Below are 18188 nucleotides of genomic sequence, written 5' to 3'. Positions count from 1 at the left end.
GAAGCAATTACAGTATAAAAGTCGAAAAATAATGTATTATTTGAAATTGAGAGTTTTAGAAGATTTGTAAAAGAAAAATGTACATTATTTTGGCTTTAAAAGCCAAACATATGTACTGCCTTTATGAAAAAGCTGCATTAAATATTAACTCATATTATTTATCATACAAAATAAAACAAAATATAAATATCAAAAAAATAAAAATCATATCATTTCCATCATTGATTTCTTCATCTTAAACGGAACTTCTTTTGTTTTGAACAAGTCACTAACTCTTTGGTTTGCAATATCTGGATCCAGAGAACAAGCGAAAACAGCTTTCAAATCAGGTTCAAATGACATTGCGCTGTTTATAATTTCCTTTCTGAAATCAAATAACTTCAATTTGAGGTAAATCAATCCAACGGCATCAATTACTGCTTCCTGGAGAGATCTCGGTGTCTGTGGTGTAATAGAAACTAACAAACCACAAAGGAAATCTTTTGCACTCTGTGGATTGCCGTATAATCTGTGGAAAGAAGGCAAAGCCATCCTCATGAAGTAGTCGAGCTTCTCCGCGTTCTTTTCGATGTATGTAGAACATGTTTCGCAGATAATCTCGAAAACATCAATTCTTACCATTGAAAGGAAAATTCTTCCAGAAATCATCGCAGAATCGCATGGACTTCTTCCCATAAGTTCCCTGAAGTAGTCATGCAATATAGAGGTGCTCATGGTCGATGCTAATTTGGCAAGTTCTATGACACCTTCGTTTCTGTTCGGCCAGAATTTGACTTCGTAAAGTGGCATTGTCAAAAGTTTGACAATTCCGATGTCAGATTGTGGAGATAACAGAATGAATGATCTGATAATGGCTTGTTGGAGCAGATATGGACTTGTGTATTCAGCGAACAATGTGTCTGCATCGAAAACAATTGTGTTTTCCGCTTTCACGAGCTGGTCAGCGAATTCGTAAACGTTTTCTTTTTTGAAATCAACTCCTTTTGGTAGTTTTGACTGATATCTATCAATCATTGGTGTTCTCAATGATCTCTTGACTTCAGGTGTCAAGTATTGCCTGTATTGAGCAGTGAATTTCGTGAGCCAGTGCAACATCAAGTCGTCATTCTTCATATGATAGCCTAAAATGATTGACAACTCGTTTGCCAAGTCAATGAAATTCTCTGTCAATAAACGAGGAAGACACATCTGAGCCAAAGGAATACATATCTCAGATTCAGTCAAAGGAAGTGGGTCTTGTTCAGAGACATCTTTTCTGTCGTTGTTCAAGTGATTTTCAAGGAAATGAACAACATATTCCGCAAAAAATTTCTTTCTCATTGATGCAGAGAAAACGCAGAACAAACAATTGTTCATATTAACTTCTCTTGGACTGTCCAACTTCATGGAAATGACATCAGCGAAAATGTTACATGAAACTTCATTGAATTCATCTCTAGAAGTTCCTCTGAACTCTGTAATCAACAAATAAGGCATTGTTGGGTCTGCTTGTATTGGCAATCTGTCCAGTATCTTCTGTCTCAGACTCCTCAACGAGTCGCGGCCTTTGCAAGTGTGTGTATGAACAGTACTCGTCAATGCTTCAACGTACATCGACAAAATAACAATGTCACGACACTTTTCGAGGCTTTCTAATGTTGCTGGGCCAAGAACAGGGAAATCAGCGGAAAGAATGCGTCGAAAGATATGGTGGTAGTCTCCTGCTGTTATCTTCTGTGTGTTTGTGTATCTGTTGAGGGAATCCAAACAGAAAGGAATGGATATTTCCATTGGCAAATTTATTACTAATGTTAACATGCGTGTTCCTATGGCTCTGATGAGTAAATACAAGTTCTTATCAATGATATTGTAGTCTTCTGTGACTGGGTTGTTGAATAACTGCTGGATACTTGTGTCACAGACTGGAGTGATGAATGAAATTATTGACATGAAAAATTTACAGATATTTGGGTTGTTGAAGTGTTCAAACATCCTAGGAACAATGATTAGGAATCTTAAACTAACATAGAAGCTTATAGTAACTGTATAAATCGGAGTTATCTCATGATTTTTGGCAAACTCAAAAATGGCTTTGAATTTTTGTACTTTCATCGTATTGGGGTCATGTATGTATGTAAGGAATGAATTGATGTCGTTTTTGACCGTAGAATTAATCTCTTGATTCTGATTTGTTGTAGGTGGCTTGAAATACGTTGTAAACATTTCAGGAATGGACTGGAAGAAACTATCAAGCTCCGTATCGTTCGAATGGTCGTATATAACGTAATGAGATTTATCTGATCCTGGATTTTCGATGAATTCTTTCGGCATCAAGTAATTGTATAAGCAAATCGTTGTTGATATGTGACAAATAATTCCAAGAGCAAGTCCTGGTGATAAATAGTCACATGTCTGGATATATTCGCATAACATTTGAGCATCGATATCATTTGAGAGGCTGAATGAAAAAATGTATAAGAACAATAACGAAAATGTCGAAATAGACTGTATATGTGTAATATTAGGATTTTCATTTGTTTCATTGAGAACTTCAATGATTGCTTGGGTTAAAACTTTCTTCATTGAAGGAGTATCTAGCAAAGGTTTAAATAATTGTATTGGAACTCGATTTCGAAGAAGGCGTTTGAAATGAATTTTCGCGGCAAAAATGTAATCTTGGTCCGTTCCAATATCTATTGACAGATTTGGATTGAACGTACGCCAGAAGTCCTCTTTGAACTCGCTGTTTAGAGGAAATGGATAAATTTGACCAAAAGCGGATTGTGGTTTGAGATATGATCTGATAATCGTGATTCTTTTATTAATTCGTTGATAGAATTCGTGCAATGCCCAATGTGGTTGAGAAATTCCCCAGTTTAAATCAAACGCGCCATTTATTAAAATTATTGGAGGAACTTTTGTAGAAATTAAATTAAGTAATTGGAGACATTGCTGCGTTTTTGTATCATTGTATTTACTTTTGTGCTTAGAAAGCGAGTCAGAAATCCAATAACTTAAATAACTGAACGTTGAAACAAGCTGCGTTGGAGGAGATTCGTTAACCATGTCCCTGAGAACATGAAAGCTGCCGTCGTCCGAACATAAAAACTTGACAGTTTGCGCCAAGACTAAATCGGGCGTCTCAAGGAGACGGAGCATAGGATTTTTTTGAGCAATCCTTTTTTGTACAAATATGGTATGGATATATAGTATATTAGATAATATTTATATCTCCAGTTTGTTTGGCCTTTATTGGAAAAGATCAAAATTTCGTATTTGGATTTCAATAGGTAATAGCATAATTTGGTGGTTGAAATAATTAGACATATGATTTCTATATACATATTACTTTGATTAAGATATTAACACATAGAATTCAAAAATTAATGAGATTGCACACATGAACATGATGGATAATAAGGTAAAATGGGCTCCATTATAGAAATTGAAGTGATACTTATGTAATATTAGTTAATTATTCTCTTTATATTAACAATCCAGCTATTTCAGTTTGTTTTCAATGAATATAATATATTCTGACTAATATTTCATTAGTAAGCTATATATTATCATGTAAATATAGCTTATGCGATTTCAACAATCGGAATTTACCCGCACCTCTCACCCAGCCACTCATTATTATACAATTCATAATTAGTTGGTTGGATGCGATATCAACAATGGGCAAATCAAACAAGATGTGAAAAATAAAATATTTAAGTTGCATTATTAGAATTTTTATTTCAATCCTATAAATGATATTGTTTTAATAATTATTTGATTTTATTGTTTGACTCTAATTGGAATCAGATAATCTCTTACTTAGCATGAAGAGAGGAAAGATATTCATAGATATCTTGACAGCCATAAGCTTTTGCATTAATTTCTGCAGTTCGACCTTGAGAGCCCTTTGTTTCTGGATTAGCTCCAGCAGCGATAAGACATTTGACAACTTCAAGATGATGCTGAGTTGTCGCATGTATGAGTGGAGTATCACCATTATCATCAGCATTTTCGAGATTAGCTCCGGCAGAGATAAGGCATTGAACAACATCAACACAACCCACTCTTGCAGCCTCAATGAGTGGAGTATACCCAATTGAATGCTTTTCTTCAATATTACCCTTAAATTTTTGTTATTGGACAAAAAAGTGACACCAAATCACACTTGTTTGTTGGATCTTACCATTCCAGATAAATATAGCAACTTGATTTTATGAAATTAGATAGATATATATGTGTACTTTTATCCCGTGTTGTTTTCTCGAAAACCTAATATCCTATGGGGATGCTGATTTTGAGCTTGTGTAAAAGTCAAGTGTCAATTATATGGCAATATTCTACCATATGTGGTGATGATATTTCAATATGTGTCTTTGTTAAAATTAAAAGTTTGAGATGAAATCAGCCTTATTTTATTTTGATGTGGTATTATTTTTTGTTCTCTATGATGCATTATAATAACATATTAGGAATAAATGCCAACGATTGATTTTCTTGAGAGTTTGGCACAAATCACGTCAAAAGATTATTGATGTCTGGCACGATCATGAGTTGTGCTTTTTTTGGCTTGTCGGGGTATTTTGCCTAATGGTTAGAACAGAATGGCTATGTGTTGTCGATAATCAGAAATAATTTATTTGGCGATATATTGTTTATCTAATTTGCAACTATATATTCAGGGGCTAAGACGGTTTATAGGAATAATGCACATAATGAGAAGGCTAGAAGTCGTGATTTTTTGGCGTATTACAAAAAAATCCTATAAAGAATCATATTTGAGCCATATTTTTAAATGCAATGATATAGTTATGGAATTTATATCCAGAATATATAAAGTAATATGAAATTGAGACTGAATAAAAAAAAATATAAAAAAAATTAAAGGAAATTAAGTAAAAATATGTTTGACATTTATCAAATATAGGTAGAAAATGTGGTGGTACATTTATTATCAAAAAATAGGGTTAAAATTTTTGAATAAAAAAAAATATTCGATTAGAACAAATTATAAAGTGAAAATATAAATCTTACTTAAGAAGATTAATGATTGGTGATATAAAATGCTAAATTTTAATAGAAGCAAAATAAAAAATAAGCGATCTTATATTATTATTAAGAAAACAAACAATAAACTTTTTGGCATAATGGGATGGTCTGTATGCCAAGATTAAATGGATTGAGTTCGAATCAGGACAGTATTTTTTTTGATTTTCGCATTTGATACTCATAATATTAAAATGGGATAAATTAATGATATATTTATAAGGTAGATTTCAAATATATAAATATCAAAGAAAATGACAAACTTTTTTCTTAATTTTTTTTATTTTAACAATAAATTACTCAATTTCGATCAAACAAATGGTTTTATTCGTCTTAATATTCAAATATATATATGAATGCCGATAATGTGGTCGAGAGGAACGGTTAGAGGCGGTTTAAAAATGTATGGCCTGCTAGCAAGATGTTACAGCTTGAAGCCGGTTGGGTTCCGAATCTTCGCCTCCTGAGATCTCACGAAGATCGCCCAATTCAGAAAAACGCCTCCCCTTGGTGCGCTTGAGCTGCCTGCATAGTTAGCAGATCATTTTGTTTTTTGCTTTAGGTTGTTAGCGAGCTTTAAATTGTTAGATCATTGATGCAATGCGTATGAAAATATTCATGCATTAGACAAGAACTTTCTTAATTTGAAAGTAGTATGCAGGAATAGATCGAACAATTTAATAAATTAATGGGATCCACCTATAAAGTTCTAATGTTGGAAGTGATTCCCATTGGATTAATCGCAAAATGGGGTACTGGTCCGGAATTGGGTTCAGATAGCGGTATTTTGACCGACAGGAGTGCATATTACACTCTTGTCGGTCAAACTTTTGCAATCACATTCTGATTGCAACAAATTGTCTCATTCTGGGAGACATGCAGTGGCAATGTCTCCCGGAATGACACATTGTGACCGACAGGAGTGCATATTACACTCTTGTCGGTCAAACTTTTGCAATCACATTCTCATTATACAATCTCTTTATTTTCTTGCCTGTCCATACATATAATTAGTACATAAACAATATACCTTATTCACAAATCCCTTAAGCACAAATTTACCATATGATTTGTATTTATCTTTAAAAATCTTAATATTTTCAATAATTATTGAATTCTACATCTATTTAGTTTATCAAAACACTCAATGTTATAAAATCATATTAGTTTATATCATTTATCATCAGTTTTCATTTTACGCATGTAGTTTTTAAATCTCTATCAATTTTGAAATGAACAATATATTCACAATTATATGCAGTGTCAATAGATATCTTGTTGCCTATGAAATTAACAATTTTTTCAAATTATATTGATATTCTTCAAATTGTGAATTTGTTACATTTAATTACAAATATTGTCTTCTCCCTTATTTTGCATTTGACTTACCTTAATAACCAAGCTTAATTTTAACAATTGATACCCAATTCAAAATGTCTTTCCAAAATTAGTCGAATTTCAAAAATTGACATGATACCACATTCTACATCAATTGGAATTAAGAATATTCCAAATTAAATAAAAAATATCAATCTTTTCAAAATTTATAATATTATCTTTTTTTAAACTGTTATTATATCATTATCATTCATAGCCTGACTTATCAAAATGAATTTCAATTCATATTGTTCAAATAAAGCATTACTTTGAAAGTTTGAATCATTACTCCGACATATTTTCCTATATAGTAAAATCACAACCGAGATTGATATATGCATAACATTTCTAGCCATTTGCATGTAGATATGTGAAATTTTAACTCTAATTTTAAAATATTATAATTTTTTTTATATATCATGTCATTATGTATAAATCAATTCACCGGATCATATATATTAATATATCTGTAATTGAATAGACTAGGCCAATTACATTAGTTTGATATCTTGATAACTTTTTAGATTTAGATTTCAACCTCAGCAATATATACTACTATGTACCAGTAATATAATGTTATAATAATGGGTTTGGATCTTCATGTAGTGTGGTTTTACAAGCAAAATAAATTTCGTCTAATTGCACTATGAATGTCATTAGTAGACTACTAAAATCATATGGTAGATTCTCTAGTGCCTACATAAGTATATGGTATATGTCACAAAGAATGTCTCCAATCAGGGAGCTGTATTAATGAGCTTTTATAAAAATTTACGGGCGTGTCAGATTCCAATAACAAAAACTTTAGGGTAGCTCCAGCATCAATAAGGCATTTGACAATTTCAGTATAACCATTGCATGATGCATACATTAGTAGTGAATATCCATTACTGTTGAGTAATTTTATATTAGCTCCAACTGAGATGAGGTATTGAACAACTTCAGGGTGATTATTTTCTAAGGCTGAAAAGAGTGGAGTTCTATAACCACCTACTTCTTTATCAGCACCAATAGAGATCAGATATTTAACAACTTCAAGTTGATCATTTCTTGATGCATTTATGAGCGGAGTGTTTCCAGATAAATCCCCTATTTCTTTATCAGCTCCAGCAGATATGAGATATTTAACAATTTCAAGAGCACCAGCTGCTGAAGCTACTGTCAGCGGAGATTGTCCATACATATCCTTTGATTTAATGTTGCAACCGTAATCTACGAGATCTTTGGCAAGTCTGAAATTTCCATTGGAACAGGCCTGAATAAGGATATTAGTTCGTACATAAAAGATCTCGCAATCACAAAGTCCTGCTTCACAAGCTTTTACAAACATTTCATGATTTCCTTTTTCTGAAAGTTCATCAAGGAATTCGTAAGTAGCAAAGAAATCATCACTATTGGCAAGATCTTCTATTTTATGTAAGATATCTTCTGATTGACTTGAAACATCAGGTGTGTTATCCTGATTCATTATTGTCAATTAAATTGTATATTCAATTAGATTGTTCCATTGAATTATACTCTTAAATCAAAATACTTTCGGATTTTCAGATATTTCATTTCTCAACTTTTGTAGTATTTTTTTGGCTGCAACGATATCGTTATCGACTGTTTACAATTTTATATCGTCATCGTCTTTTTGAATCAGTTCATAAAATTATTGAAAAGTTGATTTACAGTTTGAAGCAAAAAGATTTTATTTAGAAGAATATATCTCCTTTGAAAAAAGTCTCATAAAGTCCAAAATGACAGAATGATAAATGGATATTCGATTAATATAATAATTGATTCAAAAGCAATATTATTAATGTAGTTTTTGTTGTGAAATAAAAGCACCAGTAGAAAATATAGAGTTCTGTTGCTTGTTTTGATAAAGATTATCAAATCCTGAAATTTGGATTTTTTTTTATTATAATTAAATAAAGAACAGAGTTTACAAATAAATTAAACTTCAACAAGTGTTGATGAATCATCAGATTCGTATTCCTCTTTCATGATTGGATACTTTCTTGTCTCGAACCATCTTAATATCTTCACAGGGATCGAGTTATTGTTTGCATCATCAACTCTTTCTTCGAGAAGTCCATAAAGATAGTAACATCCTTCAGAAAGAAGGAAACCGAACCAAATATCAATGGTATAATGGTTCCTTGACAATGTAATATAGCAAATACCAATCAAAAATGTGTACAATGAACCAAGTTTGACAAATGTTGATCCAAGAGTTGGCAACATTCTGGATGTTGTCTCCATAATCCATCTGCTTGATTGCCACATGAACATTGTGTGTCCGGAAACAATTAAATCGCCGCATTGAGGCAATTTTGCGAACATTCCGAATCCGAAAGTCCAAGTTAAAGCAATTTTGAGAGGATTAAGAGAGCGGAGACGGTCAAGTTCCTTTGGATCAGCGCAAGGACAGTTTGGAAGACCTGCACATGGTGCTGGCATCGAAGTAATGACAAAAGAAATGGCTCTGATGACACATTCGATACCGTAGAGTAAAAGGAACTTTCTAGCGTTGGCGACATCGGGGCAAATGAAGCATAATATGACAAGAAATGCAATGTAGACGACGCAGAGAAGGTTTGAAAACTGCATTTCTAAAAATGTCTTGGAACTTCTGATTTCTTGTCTGGAAGATATTATGGATGAAATCAGGTAATGGTGTTCCAATAGGCATCTGACGAGCAGCCATAGCGTTGAAAAAGGTCATGAATAAAATACCAAAGACAAATACGCCAAGAGTAGCGATATCTTGTTTTTCAAGTGAAATAAACTTGCGTAATGACTTCTTTTCGCCATCATTTGGTCCATCGTCGTATGTTTGCATGTTTCCTTTGTTGATTTTTCTCGTTTTCTTGTTGATCGGCGTGGGAAGCTTCCATTCTCCGAATATAGCAATAACATTCATAGAAATGTAAGCAAATGTAAGCCAATAAACTGTTTTTGATGGAACTAAATATTGAAGAAGATTTGTGAAGATAAAAGTAGCAAATCCTGCAATCGTAGCAACTGCGTTATGCCTTCTTCCTGAAAATAGCGATGTTCCAAGAATTAAATAAACGAAAAATGATGATAATAAAATTGTGCAAATTGTACAGACATAAACACCAACACTTTGCTGAAAAGCATAAAATATAAGTGAATATAACGTGAAAACGATGACCGGCGTATTTTCGATCAGCCATACGATCATAATGTTGAAATCGTGGCCAAATCCGGTAGGGTATTCTAGGATCAAAATAGTGTAATTCCAAATAATATGCACTAAAATGGCTGATGCGGCAATGGCCACTGAATTTGGAATGCTGGTAAGGAGTGCACCCAATGCTGATCCGGTATGGAGGTGAATTGGGATTGTTAGGACATTAAGGATCTTCTTGAAAAGTGAAAGTGTTTGTTCTACTTTCGGACTTTCAGATTGTAAGCCATTTCTATAGGATTTCAGACCAATAATAATGGCTAATGGGATAAATAAGAAGACATTGAATGCAATCTGAAGAGGAAATGATGGAAATAGCTTTGGAGAAAGCGACATTACATCTCTAAAGGCTGCAAGAATTTTTGTCATGATATGTGGCTCTTCGGGGTAGAATATTGATAGCATGGATGATATAATCATACTAATTTGAATGGTTAGTATGTTGGAATTGCTATCGTTTGATTTCCAACTTTCTTGAGCAGCCATCTTTGTTGGAATCTCAATTTCAGAAAGATGCGATAGCTCTTCTGGTTCATTGGGGCCCATGCCTTCTATGTCTGTTGAAATGACGTCGCTGGATTGGTTGTCCAAAATTTAAATGCAATCTATGATCGGAAATTGAGAAGACTCAAAATAAAAGTTTTTAATTCTTAATAAGCATCTAAATATCAAAAAAATTTAACGAAGATTTGAAAAACTTTACGATCAAAAATCCAGTAACATTTACAGAAATTTTGGGTCATAAAAATCAAATATGCATAATTATGTGCGTATAATAATATTTTACTAATTCTATTAAAACCTTAATACTATTCAAAATAAAAAACTACCGTATCAAAATTTTATCTATTATAGCATTTTCTTTTACCGTTGTAGCTCGAATTTATATAGATGCAATTCACTAAAGTCCAAGGGCAGATATCCTTAACGATTATTTCAGAAAACATGATTTCTCATTTATAATCGGGAAGTTTCAGTTTATCAGGATATGATATTTAAATTAATTATCTTATCAGACCTGTGAATTAATCAGAGCAGTAGGCTTATTTTTCCAGAAATTTTGGGCATCGCCCTCTAAATTGCTCTAAGCCAAAAATCACATCATTCCAGAGTTGTTGGTTATTAATTCATATAGATACCCATTTTTCTCTTTCTATTTTTTTATTTGAATTCAAAATAATTTAAATTAAAGGTAATTTGATTAACAAGGAAACAAAAACATGATGATATTCGATATTTGAATAAAGTTACTAGTATTCATATCTCCGCCACTCTTTATAGCATTGACATGTGATATAAAAATCAAAAAAAATATTGATCCTGCAATTTAACTTCATCTATATTGGGATACGATTGAATTTTATGTAACGGTTAATTCCAATATCTATAAGCCAACACCTCTCAGATAGAATTTATTCATAAATTTCGGATATTATTTTTCAAATTTTAATTCCATTACTTTCAACAGAATCAATAGCAAACCACAGCATACACATGCAACACCATGCAAATCCAACGCAATTTTCTATGATTTGTATCAAGTATATATTTTTATTAACAATATTACTAATGTTTTACAGATTTAGGTTTAAAATTGTGATTACATACAAATTTTGTGCATAGAATTATATTTGTTTGAATTATAAACAACTTATTGAAATTTTTGCATTTTCATTTTCAAAGATACTGACCAAAAACAACGAATCATTATTTACCACAAGCATCTATCATTGATTTTGTTATCCTTCCAATTAAATACCCCATTAAAAAAATAATTTCGCCTGTAAATTCGAAAAATTTAAGGGAGGCTTCCGACCAGAAAGCCCTCTCAATTTTTTGTGATGTTTACACTAAAAGTGAGATTCGTTAAGCGTTTTTCTCGTTGAATATTGAGTTTCCCGGATTTTAAGTTATTCATAAAGCTTCTCTATTAGGGTTGTTAGATTCCCGACGATAGGTGTCTTGGAAGATTTGCCTGGTGTCATCATAGTGTCTTTAAATCAAAAATTTTATTTTGGAGTTAGTTTTATTGATTTTTCAATAAAAAACATTTCTAAAACAAGAAAATAAAACGATAAAATATTTATATTTTATATAAGGATCTTATATATTTAAAATAAATATCATTTTATTTTTTTCATTGGTGTCTGTCAAACCATAATACACTATTCAAAAATTCAATGCGTCTTGCGGTTTCAAAAGACACCTTCAAATTGAACGATAGCACAGACACTATTGAATTTTACCCATTTTATTTAGTTTTTACCCTTTTTATTTTTAAGAATTAATGACTGAAACAGCCGTTTTGCTATGACCTCAATCACTTTTATTTATTATTTTAAATATTATTTAATTTTATTATTTGAATAGGCCAACTTATATTTGAGAAGCTCAATTTGAGACCACTTAATACATTGAAATATCATAAATTTTGAAATATTAAAAAGTGTATTTCAAAATATTGAAACTATAAAAATTTATAATACTGAAATTGAGACAAATTAATAAATTCAATGTGTTTTTTTTGAAATAACTCTCAAATATTATTTTTTTGTTTATTTAATGATGAATAAATATGATTACTTTAGTCAATCATAAAAACTAATTTAAGTTTAAAATAATGAAAGGATAATTTGATCGTTTTTTAAAATACAATTATTTTTGATGATTTGCAAGAATCTTTGAAAAGAATATAATATAGGTTCTATTTTTGTAAAATTTATCCAAATCATGTATTACATAAATTACGATTAAAACAATGAAAGAACCAAAAAGTGTGTTTTGTGTTTTGTTGTTGCGTGTTGGATGCGGGATCCTGTTATTTCCGAAATCGACAAAAAATTTGGAAATTTAATTTCCGAAATCGAAATTATATTACTGTTTTTAATATTCTTATATCAAAAGGATTAAAGTTCATTAAGAGAAAAACAATTCTTCTTCTTCAATCTATTGGCGCATTTATTTCTACACGCCAATAAGGAAGGGAAAATTATAAGACACCATGGTGTCTTCAAAACGCTAATTTTTGATATTTTTAACAACCCTATTCTCTATATTATACTCTATCTACTGATATGATTATTTTTGAAAAATCTCTTAAATCGACCTGCACTGAATTTTTTAGGGAAAATTCGAAATTTTATAGGCGTTTTCTGTAACGTTTTTTTACGGAATAAAATCCGAAAAATAATTTTTTGAAGAATCATTTGGGTAGAATACTTATCGAAAATTATATTTATTATAATTTTGGTCAATAAAAATAAGCGGATTCAAAACTGGCAAAAACCCTTTCGGCAATTTGTGGACGATTCCGAACCCCCTCATTTTTGAAATTTAATAAGAAAAATAGAATCTTTATTAAATATAGATTTTAAAAAACTTGGTTATAAATTACGAAATTTTCTCACTTGGGCTAAAAAGTGACAATTTGGTCGGAAGCCACCCTTAATTTAAAACGATGTATAACTAACGAAAAACCACAGGAACTTAGCCAAAAATGACTATTTCATTGCGATATCTACATAATCGCCACTATTTTTTGAAACATCTCATAATTTAATGTGGTTTTTGATGAATCCCAACACTATCTTAAACCATAGTAGGTATATAATTATATTTCGTAATTAGATTATGTAAGTATATAATTTTTCTATCGTTTTTTATAAAAAATAGCAAAAAAATCAATAAAATGACAATAAATACACCATTAATTCAATGGGTACCACAGATTAAAGTCGATATTCATCAAATTCTTGTCATGTACAGGAAAGTTGTTGTTCACAGATGCAAAATCGCATGCATTTGCGCAGAATTACAAAAATTTCGATCAAATGTGATGAATAGAGTACGTCCAGGACAGATCGCATCGCCAAAGGAGCATGGAGAGATACAGAAACTCATCTCACATATCAAAGGAATGTATGGATTAGTTCAATCTTTATGTGAAGATCAATATATCAATACAGTACTTCATAAATCGCCGAGGGAGATTCTGCAGCATCTAAGGGAGTTTAGAATGAACTTTAATGCACTTACTGTCTCATTAAAACTTGCAAATAAAGATCCATTACCTCTAAACCAAGCGCAGGAGGCAATAGATGATCTGGCTGATCTCCAAGACATAGTTGAACGTCTTAAATTCATGAAAAATGAAAATCTTTTGCAAGAATCGAATTCTGTTTTGTATGCAAAGCGTCTTGAAGAGTTGGAAGGCATTGTGCGCGAATACCAGAATGATGAAGAAGAATCAAATCAATCTCTTAGGGAGAAAACGCGTATTTTGACCCAGGAAGAGATAAATGATAAGGTTAAATTCCTTGAACCATGGATTTACAAACAATTCGACTTCGATCTGAAGAAAGTGATTGGACATGGAGCATTTGCTGATGTCTATTGGTCTTATCAAGTGAGTGATAACATGAATAACAGAATTGTCGCTGTTAAAAAGATGAAAGCTGCGCATTTCACTCAATATTCCCTTGAAATGTTCATGAGAGAGATCACAATCTTCAGTAAAATGAACCATCCAGCGATTTTACCTTTTGTTGGCGTTACAATTACACCTCCTTTCTATATCGTCACTGAATTCATGGAAGGTGGATGCTTATACAACCGTCTTCATGACAACCAGCCGCTCAGAGACCCAACAAAGCTCACAATCATCGCAATTGGTGTTGCCCATGCAATGAAATACCTCCATTCACAGGGAATCGTACACAGAGACCTCAAATCCCTCAACGTTCTCCTTGATGCAAACGATTTTCCGAAAGTTTGCGATTTTGGAATGTCAAGAACTCTTCCGGAGAACGGCGAATTGATGTCAGGCAGCGTAGGAACAGTCCAGTGGATGGCTCCTGAGGTTCTCAAGTCCGAGCGCTACACAGAAAAAGCTGATGTTTACTCATACGGTGTTCTTCTATGGGAATTGCTAACAGGAGACTCTCCATTCAAGAAGATGAGAGATGTACAGGTAACGATAGCTGTTTTGTCCTCAAATGCAAGACCAATGATGCCTCCAAATCCATCAAGGATCTCCAAACTCATCAAAATCTGCTGGGACACAGACCCTGATAAGCGTCCTGACTTCGAAACAATTGCAAAAATACTTGAGTCCGGTGAATTAGACTTCCCTGGTGCAAGAAGAGAGGATATCGAAGCTTACATCAATCTCCTGAACGAACAGGACACAAGTAGTGTCAAAATCGATATCAACACACCTTCACAAGAAACAGCACAGGATATTGTCGATAAATTTTCCGACCCTGAAAAATGTTTGGACTCAATTTTGAAAGCAGAGTCACTTTTTGATGAAGAAAACTGGACACAGCTATTTTTGAATGCAAATATAGCAGAGAAGATCCATGAATCATTAACCAAATGTGAAGATGCAAGAGTTGCAAATGTTTTATTCCAATTAATTGCGAAATGTTTCAGAAACAATGAATTTCTCCATAAATTCATTGATTTGCAGCCAGTCGAAGCATTGATTGAAGTTGTAAGACATTTGTCTTCAACGTCAATGTCATACTGCGTAGAAGTATTGACTCCTCTTCTTAAATTAAACCTCTTGAAACTCAATGGTGAAGTGATAACAAAAATTTCCGCTTTTTTGGTCACTTCACAAATCAATCAAAGAAAGTTAACAGCAGACTTTCTCAAGGAAATGATTGACAGGAAGTGCTATGAAGAAGAAGCTTCTCTTGCTAATCCAGTCCATAATTGCTTGGTTAACGCGATGCCTGAAACAGAAGGAAATTTGCTTTTCTCCATTATCTCTCTTTTGGAAAAATTATCAACATTCAAGAGTGCGGCAGAAGCCATCAGATCATCAGTCGATGGCTTCAAGAGATTGCTTGAATTATGCAAAGTTTCCAATGAAGAAATCGCTTATCTAAGTTTAGTTGTCGTAAGAAGATTGTCTGAAGAATTGTCTTCTCCAAATTCTGATGACAAAATCAAACTGTTTTGTGGAGTGTTCCCTTCAATTGTTTTGAGATCAAGCAGATTTACCAATCTTTCATTGACAACACTAGCTTTGTCAGGAAGATCTGTAAATGGTCCGAAGATAATAGCAAATTGCAGAGAATGTTTGAGTTCTCTTCAAAAATGCCTTGAAATCAATGATGAAATAACAACATTGATTAGTTTGAAATTACTATCAACAATGTTCTATTTCAGATCTGTTTTCGGAATGATAGAATTCTTGGCAAAATACATAAAACCAAAATATTCTCATCCGTCAAAAAATGTCAGAAAATTGACAGCTGTTTGTCTTTCAATTTTCATGAAAAACGCAACAGAAGATTGGACGGAATTAATAGGAGAAGGACTTGTAGAGTTCATTAAAGGTCTTTTCAAAGAAGAAGATCTATTAATTGATGCATTAAAACTTTGTGGAGTTTTTTCAACAAAATTTGACGGTTCACGGCTTCTCTCAAAAAGTGGAATTGTTCAAGACATTGTTAATGTTTTAAACAAAGATGATGAGAGATTACAAGAGCTCAGTTGCATTGTTTTAGCATCATATAGCTCTCAATTTCCATTTTCAACTCCAGCTTTAGATGCAATTGAAACAATTTTAACATTTGTTGAAAAAGATTTTGCAGCTCCAAGTTCTTTGATTTTCATTGCAAATGTTGCAATAAACAAACAGGCCTCAATAAAGATTGCAAAGCGAGTCGGAATTCTTTTGAAAATGATTGAAGAAAAGAGAGACAACGAAACAATTATTCGTGTTTTAGTTGCTTTGCAAAGAATTTCCGCAAACACTGAAGCAGCAGAAATAATCATAAAAGAGAACGAAAAATTGTTTGTTTTGATGTCTGATTTATTTGGAACATCATTTGAGGGATACTCTTATACAATCATTAACTCTTTGTCTCTTATTTCTTGCGCGAAAGAAATTGTTTCTAAGACTCAAATTCCAAGTTTAGTCTACGAAAAAATCCGTCAAATGGAATTGACTGATCCTTTGAGACCTCAAATACTTAACTTAGTCTCAAGACTCGTGTTTTAAATTAGTTGTTTTCTAAATATTTTATTTTATATCTTATATTGTTTTTTAAGGATACACTTACTCATGAATGACAAACCCTTGTGACAATTCTGACATATATAGCTAATTAACAATGATACGACGAAATAAATAAATAAATAAAAAAAAGGAAAATTAAGAATTGAAAGAATCAATATAGAAATTGCTCCCATATACCTGATATTCAGCAACAAATTCAAGTTAGAATAAGAGTTATATTTTCTTGTGTATATGAAGTATTTATAGCAAAATCTGAATAAAAATTGAGATAAGCAATAATGGAATTTGGGACATTTTTCTGCAGAAAATTGTTAAAAGAGGTGAAAGTGTTTGATATGAAATGGCAATTTCGGCAAAGCATTGAGCTGTACTAAAATGAGGAATACCAAGAATATATGTTGTGTCAATATTATCATAAATTGTTGCATTTATCAAATTCATATTTCCAATCTCAACAAACGAAGATGACACATGAATAATGCCGTTTTGGGTCGGTAATATATTTTCAACTGAATTCTTTCTTATCGCACAATTGCTAATATTTAATTCACCGTTAGAAATAACAAATATTCCTTCAAGATTTCTAGCAATAGAATTATTCATTACATTGCAATATGATATTGTGTTATTAAAATTTTGGTGATACAAAGAATTATATCCATTAGCATGATTATTTGAAAAAGTGCACAATTTTACTGATGAATAAATTGATGATTTAATTGCATGTGATGATTCAGCATAACAGTCAACGGTGTTGGATATATTTGTATTATATATAGTGCTACATCCATTTAAAAAATAAGCTGCTGTTGGAGACATAGTAGTTCCTTTGGAAAATTGAATTGAGTTCTCTGAAAATATTAAATAGTGATTCAAATCATTTGAAACTGCAAAATATGAAAATAGTCCACGACCATAGGTTAATGTATTATACAACTCACTACCAAATGAACAACAAAGTCGAATAAGAACACTTCCATATTTGTCAAAGAAAATTGATCCTCCAGTAGTTTCCATGCTTGAGCAATTATTGAATACACAGAATTCAGATGTAAGACTAACCAAAGAAGATTTTGATTGGGAGATGAATATAGCTCTATTTTCAAGATCGTAGAATAAACAATTTTGGACAAAATAGGAAAAAGCTTCAGATTTAATAAAAGCATATGAAGGATAGTATTGATTTCTATAGTATGACTTAATAATCTATTTCATTTGTCTTTGTAAAAAATGCCACTTTTAGATTTCAATTGAACAATAACGATACCGATAATTTAACTTTAAATTAAAAGAGGTAAAGATTTATGAATTATATCCACCGATTATTCATTTGATAGGTACTTTAAATATTAATATGGGAAAATATCTAGTCGATGTATTTATAACCTTATTTTGTTCAAAAAAAATCATAGTAATAATTATGCCTTTTTCAATAGAACAAACATAATATCTAAATTAGAAATTAAAGATACATGAGAATTGCATCTGCATAATGCGGTAAAAAGAGGAGTTAATGTTTCATAGGAAGCGGCAATTTCTGCAAAACATTGT

The 18188-nt window shown here is 31.9% G+C and overlaps 5 protein-coding genes across 5 annotated transcripts; 1 reads left to right on the top strand and 4 right to left on the bottom strand.

The window, feature by feature from the left end:
* Positions 1–58: 58 nt before the first annotated feature.
* Positions 59–3142, bottom strand: TVAGG3_0271640 (uncharacterized protein; the record flags this gene model as incomplete). The annotated part of the gene is made up of 1 exon (XM_001580895.1): positions 205–3138. The coding sequence occupies one exon, from the start codon at positions 3136–3138 to the stop codon at positions 205–207; it is 2934 nt and encodes a 977-aa protein (XP_001580945.1).
* A 3978-nt stretch (positions 3143–7120) lies between these two features.
* On the bottom strand, positions 7121–7870 carry TVAGG3_0271630 (protein ubiquitination; the record flags this gene model as incomplete). Its single annotated transcript, XM_001580894.1, has 1 exon — positions 7121–7870. The coding sequence occupies one exon, from the start codon at positions 7868–7870 to the stop codon at positions 7121–7123; it is 750 nt and encodes a 249-aa protein (XP_001580944.1).
* Positions 7871–8343: 473 nt separating this feature from the next.
* Positions 8344–8850, bottom strand: TVAGG3_0271620 (sphingomyelin synthase-related protein 1 family; the record flags this gene model as incomplete). Its single annotated transcript, XM_001580893.1, has 1 exon — positions 8344–8850. One exon carries the CDS (start codon positions 8848–8850, stop codon positions 8344–8346), a length of 507 nt encoding a protein of 168 aa, XP_001580943.1.
* A 64-nt stretch (positions 8851–8914) lies between these two features.
* On the bottom strand, positions 8915–10090 carry TVAGG3_0271610 (uncharacterized protein; the record flags this gene model as incomplete). The annotated part of the gene is made up of 1 exon (XM_001580892.1): positions 8915–10090. The coding sequence occupies one exon, from the start codon at positions 10088–10090 to the stop codon at positions 8915–8917; it is 1176 nt and encodes a 391-aa protein (XP_001580942.1).
* Positions 10091–13190: 3100 nt separating this feature from the next.
* TVAGG3_0271600 (protein kinase protein) lies at positions 13191–16915 on the top strand (the record flags this gene model as incomplete). The annotated part of the gene is made up of 1 exon (XM_001580891.2): positions 13293–16619. The coding sequence occupies one exon, from the start codon at positions 13293–13295 to the stop codon at positions 16617–16619; it is 3327 nt and encodes a 1108-aa protein (XP_001580941.1).
* Positions 16916–18188: the final 1273 nt, after the last annotated feature.

This window comes from Trichomonas vaginalis, chromosome V (assembly GCF_026262505.1).
Source record: "Trichomonas vaginalis G3 chromosome V, whole genome shotgun sequence".
NCBI classification, from domain to species: Eukaryota; Parabasalia; order Trichomonadida; family Trichomonadidae; genus Trichomonas; species Trichomonas vaginalis.
The sequence above is the reverse complement of the archived record's forward strand: the minus strand, read 5'-3'. Positions and strand labels throughout refer to the sequence as shown.